Source organism: Drosophila serrata, unplaced genomic scaffold (assembly GCF_035046125.1).
Source record: "Drosophila serrata isolate PLE 108 unplaced genomic scaffold, ASM3504612v1 contig_23, whole genome shotgun sequence".
Lineage (NCBI taxonomy): Eukaryota > Metazoa > Arthropoda > Insecta > Diptera > Drosophilidae > Drosophila > Drosophila serrata.
Genome location: NW_028256921.1, coordinates 359,270 through 374,845, shown reverse-complemented (window position 1 = coordinate 374,845; position 15,576 = coordinate 359,270). Strand labels below are relative to the sequence as shown.

The 15,576-nt window shown below is 37.6% G+C and overlaps 2 protein-coding genes and 1 pseudogene across 4 annotated transcripts; 1 reads left to right on the top strand and 2 right to left on the bottom strand.

The window, feature by feature from the left end:
* Positions 1-557: 557 nt before the first annotated feature.
* Nep3 (M13 family metallopeptidase neprilysin 3) lies at positions 558-9,992 on the bottom strand. Of its 3 annotated transcripts, XM_020952646.2 has the most exons (9): positions 7,214-7,414; positions 6,072-6,188; positions 4,731-4,893; positions 4,545-4,665; positions 4,165-4,479; positions 3,599-4,093; positions 2,713-3,542; positions 2,505-2,647; positions 558-2,442 (listed from the first exon to the last, which is right to left on the bottom strand). In XM_020952646.2, the coding sequence occupies exons 1-9, from the start codon at positions 7,235-7,237 to the stop codon at positions 2,266-2,268; spliced, it is 2,385 nt and encodes a 794-aa protein (XP_020808305.1). In that variant the 5' UTR covers positions 7,238-7,414; the 3' UTR covers positions 558-2,265. The 3 variants fall into 3 exon arrangements, with proteins under 3 accessions (XP_020808305.1, XP_086685666.1, XP_086685660.1); XM_086829540.1 differs by lacking the exons at positions 558-2,442; positions 2,505-2,647 and adding an exon at positions 6,348-6,503 and having other exon boundaries at positions 2,657-3,542; positions 7,214-7,629; XM_086829534.1 differs by lacking the exons at positions 558-2,442; positions 2,505-2,647; positions 7,214-7,414 and adding an exon at positions 9,612-9,992 and having other exon boundaries at positions 2,657-3,542.
* Positions 9,993-10,209: 217 nt separating this feature from the next.
* Positions 10,210-10,839, bottom strand: LOC110184152 (proteasome subunit beta type-3 pseudogene; annotated as a pseudogene).
* Positions 10,840-11,944: 1,105 nt separating this feature from the next.
* On the top strand, positions 11,945-13,169 carry LOC110184202 (E3 ubiquitin-protein ligase PHF7-like). Its single transcript, XM_020952649.2, has 3 exons — positions 11,945-12,165; positions 12,242-12,741; positions 12,813-13,169. Exons 1-3 carry the CDS (start codon positions 12,064-12,066, stop codon positions 12,970-12,972), a joined length of 762 nt encoding a protein of 253 aa, XP_020808308.1. The 5' UTR covers positions 11,945-12,063; the 3' UTR covers positions 12,973-13,169.
* Positions 13,170-15,576: the final 2,407 nt, after the last annotated feature.

The window sequence follows — 15,576 nt, the reverse complement described above, 5'->3', positions numbered from 1 at the left end:
CGCCAAAAATCGCACGCTATTATTATTATTTATTATGTAAGCAATTTGCTGGCCTTTCTATATATTCACACACACACAACCGCCTGTGTGTGTGTGTGTGTGTAAGTGGCAGCAGGAAAAGTTTATTAGAACTTTGTCATAAAGTCAAAGTTCGACAACTTTAAGAGCCCAAGCGACCGGCATTTTGCTAGAATTTCTGGCATTTTTGTCCAGCAAATAATAAAGCCAGAGAGAGGGAGAGAGCGAGTTAAATGTTCATCAAAAGGGGCAGGAAATATGCCAAGGAGTTTGCCAAGGAACCAGTCTACCAAGTCTCAAGTTGTACTTTAATTTGCCTTAAAACAAGGTACTTTTAAAATTCAAGGGACTTCAACGGCTTAAAGTTGGAAGGTCTTATAATAAAGAAAACTCTAGTGTTGACCTTTGTTTCAAGCTTAAATAATATTATTTTATATAAAACACGATAGATGTATAATATTTCATTTAATTCCCTTTGAAATATCTTTACAATCGTTCCAACTTTCCCCCATTAATGAAGAAAAATCATGCTGGAAAACTCTCATAGTCACAGTTATTGATTTTATTTTCATTTTCGTCAAATGTATACATGCACGCTCTATTCATAGACAATAAAAATAACTTGCATTTAAACACTCAGTTACAGTATATGTTTGTTTTTTTTGTTTTTTGTTTTGTATAATGTTATTTCCATATCTGTATTATCTCCATTTTTTGTGACCTCTCCCATTAATCGTATATAGTACATATATATAGAATACAAAAATCATCTGCTTCCGAGGCATGAGTGGAACCGGAACTTAAATGCATAGTACGCGTACCAGACCCCGATGTTTAACAACCAAAAAACAAAAACATGAATGAGTGTCGTGAATTATGAATTATGAGTCATGAGTACATGAGAGTTTGAGGAACCGAAAGACCATTTCTTAGTGAAGATTTTGTGCTTTTTAACTGACTGGCTTTGATTTCGTTTTTTTTTTTTTTTTTTTTTTTTGGCTCGAAGGTGGCTTTACTATTTCCATATTACTAAATGCTCGGTTTTTGTTGCCCTATGTAAATCCCATAGAGATTTACTTGGTGTTTTGGCTCTTTGTCACATTATCGTAGTCTGATATGTGTGTTTGTGTGTGTGTGTCTGTGTGTGTGTTTTTTTTTTCTTTCTTTATATCTTTGGCTATATAATCTCAATATATCTGAGCAGTAAGTTGATTTTAATTAGTATTGATTTGGTGTTTTAGCATTCTCTGTATCCCTCTGCAACTGCTAACTATAATGGTAAATGAATAGTTAAAAAAAAAAAACAAACCTTATTATATTTTATAAAAACTCATTAGGAGACTATAACAAAAAATAAAGGATATTTTCCTGTCACTTTTGGCAACTCAAAGGCTGGAAAACCCTCTCTGTATTGCCATCTCTGTCGCTTTCACACTAACTAGCTATGTGTATTGTAAGGATTTTCCTCAAATCGATGACCCAAGTCCAGAATATGGGAAAGCTACCGAAAATCACAGAAACAGGGAAACTTAAAACAATTATATAAAATGATTATTTAGTTAAAAACCAAATTAAATTAACACAGATTTCGGTAGCCATAAACATACTTGTAGATACATTTTAAGAAGATTACAATGTGGCATTTCCTATTTTAAAAAAGCCTGGCGTTTTGGAGACTTGGAAAATTCTCTTTCTATGTTTGGTTTTTGTTTATTACAAAAAAAAAAAAAATACAAATAAATCGTAGCACTGAATAAACATCACATTAATTTTGGCCTTGGGTCCCGTAGCCACAAACTTTGTGTTTTTCTTCATTTGTATCTTTATAATACAATATACATTAATAGTTCTACAAATAGCTAAGTTACAGTTATCGTTATCATTTATCGTTATCTATTTTATATATGTATATGTGTGCGCCTCTATCGCACAAACCCCGCCCCACACAGTTCACATTAATATGTAGTTTTTATGGTTCTCCAGGGACAATTCATCCCAGAATCCATACTGGTTTTATGCATTTTTATCGTCAGATTCGATCATTTTTTTTCATAGGCACAATGACTGACGGGCAAAAAAAAAACAAGAAATATAAAAAAATAATAATAAAAAAATTTGACAACTTAAGCCATAGATTTCCAGATGCAGGATTAGCACATGGAGGCTGTGTCTCCTTTCTGCATTCATTTAACCACCACTTAGCTTTGGCTTTTGGCTTATTCTGAGATCAGGACAGCGGCATATCCTTTACCACACCTCACACTTATCGGTGGGATTCATGCGCTTGCCGGGCTTACATTGGAAGACCTCGGCGAATTCCTTCATATTTGATAGGGTGCCGATCACCCGGAACTGCGATGGTGAGTGGGGATCCTTCTCCATTTGCAGGAGATTTGTCTCCTCTGTGGTGCTAGAGCACCAGACCTGGCGGGGAAAGAGATCATTTATATATAACTCTTCTTTAACTTATTTGATCCTTGACTTACCTGTGCAAAGGACACGAAGAATAGCTGCGAATGTGTAAGATTTAGGCCTGGCAGCCTAAGGACATCCGCCTCCTTTTCGCTCTTGGTACGCAGATAGGCATGATAGGCTGCCTTAAGGCCGCCATTGTCGGCAATATTCTCACCTGATTAAAAGGGAAAAATCAATATTAGAATATAAAATATATCCCAATCTCCAAGCTAAACTTACCCAATGTCTGCTTGCCATTGAGGGTACGTCCATTCATCTTGTAACCACTGTACTGTCTTGCAATGCACTCGGATTTCTCATTGAAACGTTCAATACTCTTGGCATCCCACCAGCGATTGATATTCCCAAACTTATCATACTCCCTTCCCTGATCATCAAAGGCATGGGTCAGTTCATGACCCATTACCACACCCATGGCCCCAAAATTAAGGCTTTTGGGATTGTTAATATCAAAGAAAGGCGTCTGAAGGATACCGGCGGGAAAAACAATCTGATTCTTGGTCGGTGTATAATAAGCATTCACTGTCTGCGGGGTCATGCCCCAATTGGTCTTGTTAACCGGTTGATCCAGGCGCTTAAGGTTACTCTTTAGATTATAAATTGCCACCTGAATGTTATTCTCAAAGTAGGCATTCGGTGTGATATTTAGCTCCGCATACTTGCGATCCAACTCCACGGGATCTAGGATGTAATCGGGAAATCCAATCATATCTGATATTTCATTGGCCTTCTCGATGGCCTTCTCACGAGTTTGCTTGTCCACCCAAGTTAGGTTTTGAAGGTTTAGTTTAAAGGCCGCACGGATTTCGCCAATCATTTGCTCCGCCGCTGGCTTTGACTCACCGTGGAAAGCCTGACGCACAAAGATGGCACCCACGGCGAAACCAACTACATTGTTCGTATCAGAGACACAGTAACGCCAGATTTCCTCGCCACCATCCGAACCCATGAGTGCTTTCCTTACACCCTTGTATGCATCCCGGAAAGGTTTCGATAAACAGCTGGTCAAAGTGCGCACTGCCTGCCATATTAGATAGTTATTTAAGGTGCTGCAAAGACAATATTATTCGGGTTATTACCTCAAATATTAAAGTACAACACTCACATCTTGCCCTCCTCAGTCTGCTCCATTTTGAGTATAATATCCGACAGGTTTTTGAGAAAATCAGGAGCATAGACAACCACTACTTCGTCATCGGTGACCCTGCGACCCACCATTTGCATGGCATTGTCAAAATGATCCGTCCAATTGAGGAATGGGGCCAATTTGGCCAATTGACGCAACTGCATGGGATGATACATTGCCTCCTCATTGCGTCTGTCTTCCAAAGGAATTGTGATATTTGCCAGCTTCTTTTCAAAGTTGATAACGCCGATCATTTGAGCACGAGCATCCGATTCGTTGGCACCCAAAAGGACGCACACCTTGGTCATGTACTCGATGTATTCATTGAGTACCTTGCGGTGATTATCCGTCTTGTTGTTGTAATAATCGGCAGTGGGCAGCGTCAATCCACCCTGATCGATTTGAATGACATGACGCGAAGAGTTCTTATCATCCTCACCGATTGCCCAGCCAAAAAGGCAATTGAAATTGTACCTAAACGTTGGTAATATATAAGAAAGATATATGAGATATATGCACAAGTTCCACCTAACTTAAACACTCACCTGTTGTGCAGTATCTTGAGCGTACGTCCCATTGTCCAATTGCTCACATTGTAACCACTTTTGGTCACATTCCAACCGCCAATTTGAAGCAGCAAATCATTCATGGGCTTGGCACCCAACTTCTCCATATGCTCATCAGCATCCAGACAGGATTCGTAATAGATTTTGGCCTTTCGTTCGGCATCGGACTTGAAGCTCTTGGCGGGTTTTTCCAGGACATTGCGAATGATAAGCTGATTCATTTGCTCCAGCTTGCCAAAGGTGCCCCATGTGGATTTGCCCTCGGGTATGGGATTGTTCTTAATCCATTGATTGCTGTAATTGTAAAGATTATTATTAGATTAGTTATTTAAAAATGCAATACTTTTATCAAAACATACCAGGAATAACCATAAAAATCATCGCAGGGATCCACAGTAACATCTATGGACTTGAGAATCTCGCTGGAAGCAAAGATACAATGCTTATTCAGGCAGGGCAGCTCACTTCCCGAGGGACAATCTGTAAAAAGAGCTGGGAATTTTAGTATATAATAAATTTATTTATTAATTACATATAATACATACCCTTTTGATGCGGTTGGACATGTAAAACATGCTTGGTGGCATCACTGGCGCCTCCATCCGCAAAAAGTACAATTAGTAGGGTGAAGATCGTTATGGCCATTGCAAAAGTTGTGATGAGCAGCCATTTCTCTGTCTTGTTCCTCGAACGCCAGTTCCATGTGGCCTGTGCAACGAGAAGATTCAACCATTGCCATTGCTATTATCAAGTAATCAGACCAGAGACTACACAGTAACCTCCAAAAGCAAAGAAGCGAAAAAAAAGCACAAAAGCTAAAGCCCTCCCCATAAATCTCACCCAGTGGCGTGTGTTTTGTAAACAATCGGCATTTGTATCCAAAAAGCAAAAACGGCGGCGGTTCAAATGAGTTCAAAAACTTGTGTATCTACCCAAGAAAAATCTCGCCTACTTAAGTCACTTGATGCTACATTTTTCCACCCATTGCAGGCAACTCAATGTGTGGCTGACACATCTTAAGCTGACACGACTAGCAGATGCCCTTTCTACTATTTTAGGATTATATTTGAGTTATGAGTTATGAGTTATGAGAGATGGTTTTTAAAAAATTATAAATATATTATTCGATTTTTTTTTTTTTTAAATATGTTAGATATGGATGTGTAATTGTTACAGAAATATTTTAAATGTTTAGTTAAGGAGTGCTTCTCTAAAAATACAAGAACTGATTAAAAATACATGACCTGATTAAAAATAAATCCCCTCCTTATTGGAGACGCGTGAAGATCTTGCATATCCCAGAAACATATTTTATGATTTAGGGGGTTTCCATGAATATTATATATATTGAAAACTATAATAAGACAAAGACTTGAGGGTTTTAATGAATATTACAAGTAGAAAGCTATAATAAGGTAAGGCCTTGGGGGTTTCCATGAATATTAAAAACAGAAAACTATAATAAGACGAGGCCTTGCCAAAGACTCTTAAATAACAAGATGCATAACCACCAAGATTTCAAGAAAACCTTAGGCCAGCTTTAAAGTCAGTAAATCTTGTGGCATAACTCTTTTTGTTTTTATACTTATCTTTAATTTATCAGAATAAAAACCTAAAAAAGATAAGATACATTCTATAGTTATCTCTAAACAAATATAATTTATAGGGTAGGTGCAAATCGGTTCGTATCTATAGCATTTGTCAGGGAGGCAGATTTTTCACTGTCAAGGGGTAACCTTCTGGCGAATATAAAAAAATGGCGCTCATGTTGGCCTCATTGGGCTCTTGTTTTTGGGTCATTGCCACACAGAGAATGCAGATGGAAGAGCTTGGGGGGGGGGGACTTGGATTACGAGGATAAGCTGAAACTAGAGTATCTCACTTACCCGAGCAGTGTGATAGCGTATCTGCATGCCAGTGTGGCCAGTTGCCTCATTCAGTTGAATGCCGCCAATGGAGCTGGAATCATCTTCCGTGAATTCGGTTTGTTTGTAGCGTGTCATCTGAAATTGAATATATATGGTAATTAAATATGATTATTTAAGGAATGTGGAGATGAAACCAGAAGTTAATAAAGGTCCAGAGGTATACATTGCATCTGTGTATTTATAAGATACTTTATATATCATTTCATATCACATCATACCTAAAGTATTACTTACCCCAAATGTCTTTACTTGAATACTTTTCAACTAAAACTAAACTTGAATTCTATATACTTTGAGTTTCTACACATTCATTCTGGTTCAGTTTTGGATATATCTTTTGAATATTTGTAAACGGAGTATCTCCATGTTTGCCCTAGGCCTTTCGGGCATCTGATAAGGCACAAAAAATTGTATTTTGTAGATACAGAAAGTAGCGTCGTTTGCCGAAGCTTTCTTTTTTTCGTGTGTGTATATATATGTATGTATGTATGATGTGTTCTATAGCGTTCACTCAGCGCCTTGTGCTTTATTTTTCTCTTACAGACCCCACCATCACCTCCCCCATAGAACTTCTGTTTCTGTTGTATTCAAAAAGTGTTGCTCTTAACCCTTGTGTCAGTAGCACTGATTCACAGATGATCTTGAATTTTACTGCGTATATTTTTCACCAATATATAGTTTTTGTTTACCAGTTAATGGTGATAATAGAGCAGGTATCTTATCGCTTATAATTGTTTTTCCATGTCAAAGTTTTAACCAATACATATGGCAATTAATATGAATTCATTTTTGAATTACTGAATGGTTATTTAATAACAATATGAACTTAAAAAATATAATAAGTAAGTAAATAAAGCCTCAAGCTTGTACAAACTATCTAAAAACTAATTATTTTTTAGTTTAAAGACGACAACTATTAACCCCTGAGCTTTATACCCCTCCTGTTCGTTTAGGGGTTAAGCCCCTTGTAATTTGCAACCACTTGTCAGCGCTTTAATATCTCTCACATCTGACTGAAGATCTGCATATATGCCGCTTTATATGGATATATGTAGTTGTAGATCCAATGTATATATATCATTTGTCTGAACTTAACCTACCGAACGACAGTCGGAGAGCCACATTTTGCTCAAACCCACAAAAAGGTACCACTCAGTGGTATTCAAAGATACACTGGAGAAATGTTTGTTGTTTATTTTATATTATTTTTGACTTTCCGGGCGGAATGAGAAGCGGTACGATAACAGAATGCGACGGCGGCGATAATACCGTGTTCAGCCCATGACCGTTGGGTGTGCACTGAGGCCCGTGTTCGTGGAGCTTTCCACCCAGGAACCGAGCCCCCAGTTTGTGGTCCCGAGTCTACCAGTCCGTAGTCCCCATTCCCTCAGACCCAGAATCGAATAGTTTTGCATTGTACACAAATTAATTGAGTGGTGTGCTCTGTGTGTTGTGAGTGTGTGTTTGTGAGCGAGGCAAGCGGGTGGCATCTATATGTATCCATATGTATATAATACTGCTTGGAATATGAAAGTATTGGACGGAAAATATGTATTCAATTAACGCAAAGCAATATTCAATTAATGGTTTGCATCATTGGCCTTTTGTTTATGTGCATTTTCATTTATCTTCAAGCTATTTAGCGTTCATTCATGGGCTAGAACAATATATATCCACGATATTTGGGAGGGATCAGTGTTATATATACAATAAAAACACGAGCCTGTTTTCCTAATTGAAAACGACAAACTGTTATTGAGAGCCTCGTAGAGTGATGTAAGCCAGGAACTAGACAGTAACTCCTGGCATTACATCAAAAATATCACTCATACGCCGCATTGCCACTTGTGACTTTGAATACTTAAACTATGATTATGTTGTGGAATAATATATAATACATTAATAACATATCTCAGACCATCCCTAGCCAGTGCTCACTGTAACCCTATGTACACTGTATTGGCTTACAATCCGTGGGCAGAGCGTTTAATTTATCACCATCAACGAAAATGCTGGCAGCTGATGTGAAAACTGTTGCGCAGTTTGTGCCTTTTTTCCGTTTTTTTTTTTTTTTTCTTTTGCATTTTATTTTGCCATATTTTGCCATCTATTATGGTTGGTTTGGGCCAAATTCTTAGCCCGAAGCGATTCCATCGAAATGTAAACAGAAATTGCAAAACTCACACCACACTGCCATGCATTGACATTCGGGCGGGATTTGTTGAATGTAAACAGACATTAACTGGCATATATAAATACGTCTAAGGAATGCTCTCCTTATGGCCCAGGCTAACAACAGCCAAGTGGCCACAAATCGAAAAAGGGCAAGAGATTGGTAAGAAGAAAGAGGAGCAAGAGGGTGTTTTTGAAAGAAGGATTTGTTTTAAGAAGAAAATTAGCAAGAAGAATGTAATTTTCTTTATATAATTTCCTGTTTTTAAAATGGATTATTAATTTCATTTAAATTTAAGAGAAAACTGTCTTCAAAAGAAAACTTTTAGTTGGTTATTTGATAAATCTGTTCTTGTTGTTATGATTGTATTGTATTGTTCTTATCGCAGATCTCTGTAAATTAAGTTTGCATTCATTGTTCAGGACTTATTCTTCTTTAGGGACTTTTATACCTATACTTCTTTAATTCCACTTATTTGTGATCTTAAACAACTCATAAATATATCAACACAGATTGGTAAAAGCTACCAAATTCAAAGTCTTCTGTAGAAGCTGCAGGGCTGAGAAGCAGAATAATATTCCCATTCTATACCTATATGTTTCGCCATATTTCAGACCTCAAATATCACTATGTACTCTATAATAATACCCTATTTAAAATACAAGCACTCAAACACGACTATATATATTCCATAAAGAAATATTCAAGAGAATAGGGCTTAATGGAGAGCGACAAGCCAAAGCCAAACCCAATAGACGAATTCTGAGAATTCTCAGAGTTAATAAACGGGCTTTTATGGCCATCAGATGAGTTTTCTGTGGCAAGCAGAGAGTAACTAGAAGAGTGAGGCTTTTCCCATTTGTGTTGCATCTCCTCCCCCCGAGGGATAACCGCTGTGTCCTGACTACCATAACATATGTTGGAAATCACTCTTAATGGGGAGAAGAGGGGGAGCGACCGACCTGAGTTGAATTTATGGTGCAGTTTCTGCAATTTATGTATACCAAGGGCCAGGGTCAACGCTATATCAAAAGGGGGCAACAGTGCAATGGGGGCGTTATGTTGCACACCGATTTTCGGTTAGGCTTTAGGGGGGCGTGGCGTGCCAGAGTGCAATACAATTGTTTAGCTGCAAAAGGCAATTACAACTTTGAAAGCAGCATTGTTTATATCGCACACGCACACTATCTAGCCAGGGAACACACTCTGTAACACACACACTCTATAGAACACACACTCTGTTCGAAGCACACTCTGTAACACACACACACACTCCGTAGCACACACACACTTTCAAAGAGAGAGAGTCGCGCTCTTTTCCATACCTTTGCGCTCATTTTCTTTGTGCGCCCGAATGAATGCAATGCGATTTTTCCCAGCTGCCTTCGCTTGCTTTTCCACGCTAACTTTTAACCACCGATTTATTAAGTTGCACTTTAGATTGGAAAAATCACTTAATGCCCAAAGTTAAGCATCTTGCTGCGACCGCTGTGAGTTCTCCAGGAGTTTAGAGCCAAAAACGAGAAAGGAGTCCGGGACCAAACTGACAGCAACAGCACCAGCAGCGGCACTCGCACTCGAACTAGCTTTTCCTCTCCCGGCGAGTCGGGGAGGGGGGTGAAAAGCCAGGAAAAACCATAACACAAACGTAGTAAGGCCCCAAAACACTCGCAAACAGAGAGAGAACGAGAGAAATCCAGAGAGAGAGAGAGCTATACAAACCCTTAGTTTAGCTTTTGAGGGTTGTGCGACCTCAGGGTTGACACCACTTTGCACTGTGGCATCCATTGCGCAGGATTTATGCGTCAAGGCAGGTGGCACCACCAGCATTTATCGATTAAATACTGTCCGTCAGACGATTAAATACAATTGCCTATCGATTGGATTTAAATATTACGCAAACTATTAAAGCATTAACTATATTCACAACTCCACTAAACGCTCCGTAATCTTATCCGCCTCGATGAGATACATAAATACAGAAGTACCCAATCGAGTTGTACGATCCCGAGACAAGCCGACATGTAACGCACTTGAGATGACTTTAAAGAGATCATCTGATGACAAATTTGGTCGCCACAAAGATGTACATATCCCATTTAGCTGTAAGGCACTGGTGCCACACACCAAGAAATTCTTGGCCTCCCTTCTACAACCAATCCAGTCCATGTAACATATATAAGGCATTAGGGTTCCATCATTCCAATCGGGTTCCAAACCAGCCACCATTGACTCCACATAGTATGGCTTCGAGCGTTGTTTGGACAACATGTTCGAGACCACAATTGAGAACTCTTTTGGATTCATTTCACGACACTCACTCAATTCATTTTGATTGTGGCGATTCATGGCACGATCATGAACAGCCAGGATGTCCATCTGAAGTCCAGTGAGGCCCAGAAATGTTTTAGGATTTATCTTGAACAGCTTCTTGAAGCCTGAAGGTGGTGTGTCAATCTGGAAACTTCCCGGATGATAGTCCGTGGCAATGATCACACAATCCTTGCCACACATGGCCGCAATGCTACCCCCTTGGTCGGTCCAAGGCGGCATTTCGGATAACTTTACCGAATAATACATTCTCTTTTGTTTTTTTTTTTTTTTAATTCCTGAAAATACAAAATACGAGGAAATTAAAAACAGTTTGTTATATTAAAAAGGCTTACGTATTGTACAACTAAAAGTTGTTACCTGATGTCAGTTATTAGTTTGACATTAAAGGAAAATGTAAACAGATGAGTTAAATAAATCTGTATTGTATGTCCGTGGTCCGAGGTCCGTGTCTTTTGATTACCTTTTCCATATACATATGTACATACATACATACATACATATGTACATTCATAGTTTGTTGTATTAGTTTCAATTTAGCCAAAAATTTCTATACTAAGTACGGCTCTTAAGGAATAATCTCTATTACTTTATAGGGTTGGTCGTTCTTCATTCGTAGGCAAGACATGATGTTATTCCAGTATATATTATGTAACTTGTTCAGAAACACTTTTGACATCAAAATAATTATCAGGTCTCCACTGATAGCTTTTCACAAGCTTTTCAACTACGTTCCTAATGCAGTCTTTCACTTACATAACTTGTGGGAATGGTGTACAAGGATACCTATTCATTTCAAGCTCTCTATATATTTATATAATATTTAATTTATACTATATTTATATTAAGGTTTAATGTTTAATGCACTATTATAATATTGAATTTTAAATAGCTTGTGGGAATGGTGGAAACACAAACAAATTCATTTCAAGTCATTATATCTTAGTGTTTACATTTAAGTTCAAGTTACGGGTTTTTTTATTTAAATTTGAACTAGAAGTTCTGATTAGAAATTTTCATTTCAAGTTCTTATATCTTTACTGTTTACATTAAGGTTTAAGGCATATAATGAAAATATAGCGGATTATTATGTTTACATTTGAACTAGAAGCTTAATTTATAATTTTTTCTTCTACATTATCTTACAAATTGACTAATTTGTAGATTAACACAATAATAAAACTGAATGTTACTGATACCATCAGAATTAAAAACATTTAAGTACAAACATACATTATCCTCATGCTTAGCAGTGTGAATAAAGACAATAAGGTGTGAATACAGAGGAATATTCTCTCATATGATCTCGTTTTAACGTTTGCCAACACTGTTGGAAGAGTTTATTTCCGGCGCTCTTTTTCGTGGTCTCCTCGCTTCGTTTGGTCGAAACTTGCTGCGAATATTTTTCCATCGAAAGTGTTTGATTTTCAATTCAGTGATCAAAATATGAATAAACCGTGTATTCTGTGCGGCAGTTGTGAGAACGACGAGGTGACCTTTGGCGAGTTTGATAAGCAGGAAAAGAATACTGTGCATCGTAATTGCTTGGTGAGTACACCCCCGATTCGGGGAAAATAGTTGGCCACTCTTATTGTGTGTGTGCTTCCTCTCGCCGGTCGAGCAGATCCTATGTGTGGGACAATTTCTCCAGAGGGCCGATCCCGGCTATAGAATGTGGAACTTTTTCAAGAAGGACTTGGCGGCTGAGAAGAAACGCATTAGCTTGTTCGCGTGCTCCTATTGCTATCGCATGGGCGCCAATCTCTCGTGTTGCCACAGAGGCTGCAAGCGTAATTTCCACACCAAGTGTGGCATTGTTAATATGGGTCTTCTCCAATATGATGGAAAATTCAATACGTTCTGTGGACAGCATGTGCCGAAGACTAGCACTCGCCCTGAGCCGGGAGAGAATTGTGTCCTCTGCCTTGCTCCGGTTGTGCCGGATGGTCAAGATTTTCGCTCTCCATTGGCATTCCAGGCACCGTGCTGCCACAATGGATGGTTTCATCGTGAATGCGTCCAGGACCATTCCATTGCGACGAACTATTGCTTCAAGTGTCCCCTTTGCAGGAACGAAGATCGATTCGAGGGGGTTGCACTGTTCGGTGTTGCCATACCAAAGTGGTGAGTTCAAAGGGGATAAACTAACTAGCTATTTGGGAGTTTACATTTTTAAACCAAAAAATTTTCAACAGGCGCTTTGCTTTGCCCAATCCGCCGGATGCTGCTGTACCGCGCGAAAGCGTGATTGCTGGACAACAACATCGACGTGGCAGTGGACCACGCATCATTCATACCCCACCTGTTAGGTACAGGGGACGTGCCCCACGCGTTCGCGTTAGATCCCAAAATTGAGATCACACAACATACACAAAACCCGGAGGAAAGTTGGAACACGGTACCGGAATAAATACCAACCACATAAAAAATACAACTGGAGCAACAATTACAGTGCCTTATGAATAATATATAAACAAGATTTAAAACTTGTAATTTTTTCTTTTTTTTTAACTTAAATAAAGTAAAAAGTTTTTTTTTGTCGTTATCTTAAACATTAAACTTGTGTTTTATTTACTTAAAAATAAGCAAACAAAGAAGCTGCCAGTTTTGGAAAACATTGTTTCCAAAGTCATTTGCCTTATAAACCTTTGAAAACTTATGCTATTTGAAAACGCAATCAATAATTAAGCCTTTAATATTTTGAAGGGGTATACAAAATAAGAGATTTATATTGTTGAGTAACAATTAAAAACTTAAGTCTATTTCCAAATAACTGATATTGAGGAGAGCTTTCTTTAACAAAATTTTATACTTGTTCTTCCTTTTCTTTTATGAAGAAATATGGTCTCGGATATCCTATTTCTTATCCTGTAAAAACCTCACCTGGGTGACAGAACACATTCTCGGCTTGTTTTTCACCTTTGAACCTAAGGAAGAAAAATATAAAGCCATTGAATACAGAGGCATCAAGAATTTTCCTTCTCCACCAAGCCCAGACTCCTGAATAATATTCCCCGCTGCTTTTGGCTTTTCTTTTACTTCAGGAATCTGAGAAAGAAGTATTATTAGAAGTAGTAAAATAGTTCAAAAGAATGAAAAAAATGGGCTTTTAAACTTAGCAGTGCAGCAAAAGGGGTAAAATTTGTGTAGACATATGTATAATTCTTTATTTAGTTAGACCTAACTATAGCATAATTACTATTTATGGAATCAAGCTTTTTTAAAAAGTGCTTAAACGCATGTTTCGTAACAAATTATTACACTTAATTAAGGTTTGCAAGTGTTTTTAATTAAGGTTTACTTTGTTCTGCAATGGTATTTAAAAAGGGTTCGAAAGTTAAATATATATGTATATAGATATAGGATCGCATATTTCTCCTTCACTGCTTTTCATAATTCAGACTAACATAATATTTATTATTGTACAAAGATACCACTTTTGTGAACTCGCAATTAACCTTTAATACACTTAAATATTTTTTAAAGTAGTAAGTCTACCTATTACCATTCAGTTTATAAATAATATACCTACCCTTTGCACAACACAATAATATTTACAAATTATTCCCATACTTTGAGTTTTTATTTGAACAAAAAGCAACAAAAAATAGTACAAGCTATAACGAATATATTCTTATAAGAATGTGATATTTCTTTTCTGATTTGTATCCCACCTCCTCCTCCTCTTGTTGCATAAGTTGAGTTTATTATGGTAAGCTGCGCGTGCGCGAAAGACTTCGGACAGGGTTCCATACGTTAAATAGCCATATTGGTGATTCGGGTAACTTGCAACGCCTGTGATGAATGCTTGGGTTACAAATTTAACTTGAAAGCTTCTTAGTTTTTTCCTCTGAACTTATCAGTATGGTGTGGCAACACCGAACAGTGCAACCTTTGCGAATTGCTTTTCGTTCGTGGAAAGTGTACACTTGAAAGCATTGTACGCTTTCATGCATTGATCTTGGGCGTATTTACGATGAAACCATCCATTTTGGCAGCACGGTGCCTGGATCTGTTTGCCGGAGAAGGATTACACAACTAAGTGGAAATTACTATTTCCTCATTGGGGTCAACTTACCAAGCAGTTTCGATAAATGTAATATCTCCCGCACTTAAACAACTTGCCAAAGATAAACTAGTCTTTATCCCTGCTGCGGCATAACACGCATTTTGAATGCTTCATGTTTAAGAACAAAATATTCGCGGTAATTGTTGAGTACACCATGCGGAGTGTGGGCTTGAAGTGGCGCCGGAAATTAGCTTTCGCGCTAGTGTTGGCAAACGTTAAAACCCAATCAAAAAGCAGTCTGCCCGGAAGTTGCGCTGTTTCTTTCGCACTTTGATAGGTGCAACGTGGGGCATATTTCTTTGAAGAGAACATAATGTATTTCCACTATCGAGCATGTTTATACATAATTTTGACATTATTTTTGATTGTTTACATACTCTTAATAATTATTCATTTTTCTATGAATCTACAACTTAGTGCCGTTTTGAATAATTGTACATATGCATTTAAACCTAACAAAATAATATTATAAAACCATATATTTAGGGACCTAACTTTACCAGTCAATGATTGAATTATTGATAATATCGGTATAATTTAAACTTCGTAATGTTATATTTAGTCACACAAAAGATTGATTTATAGGAACTATATTGCGACACACTGGTTATCCTAAAATTCAGTGGGTATTTATATGAATAAACTAATTGTATGGGAAAAGCTGTTTTCAGCTGCCAAATCTGGAAATATTTATTCTATTTATTTTAATTATAAAAGTTTTGACATAGAAGAAACTTCGATTTCCATCGAGCACATTAATTATGCATCAGTCATAATCAGAGTTACATTTTTTGCGTAAAATATATACACAAATATATATGTTTTATGGCCATGTTGTTAAAAATAGTGCCAAACTTTTGTGATTTAAATAAAGTGTGTGAAAAAGACTG

Excerpts from the sequence above, each read along its gene's own strand:
- Nep3 (XM_020952646.2), bottom strand. The coding sequence starts at position 7,237 with ATGTGGCTCTCCGACTGTCGTTCG. Across the intron at positions 6,189-7,213 it reads GGCTCTCCGACTGTCGTTCG|ATGACACGCTACAAACAAAC; the intron begins GTAGGTTAAGTT and ends ATTCAATTTCAG. Across the intron at positions 2,443-2,504 it reads TCTTCGTGTCCTTTGCACAG|GTCTGGTGCTCTAGCACCAC; the intron begins GTAAGTCAAGGA and ends TTTCCCCGCCAG.
- LOC110184202 (XM_020952649.2), top strand. The coding sequence starts at position 12,064 with ATGAATAAACCGTGTATTCTGTGCGGCAGTTGTGAGAACGACGAGGTG. Across the intron at positions 12,166-12,241 it reads CTGTGCATCGTAATTGCTTG|ATCCTATGTGTGGGACAATT; the intron begins GTGAGTACACCC and ends CCGGTCGAGCAG. Across the intron at positions 12,742-12,812 it reads GGTGTTGCCATACCAAAGTG|GCGCTTTGCTTTGCCCAATC; the intron begins GTGAGTTCAAAG and ends AATTTTCAACAG.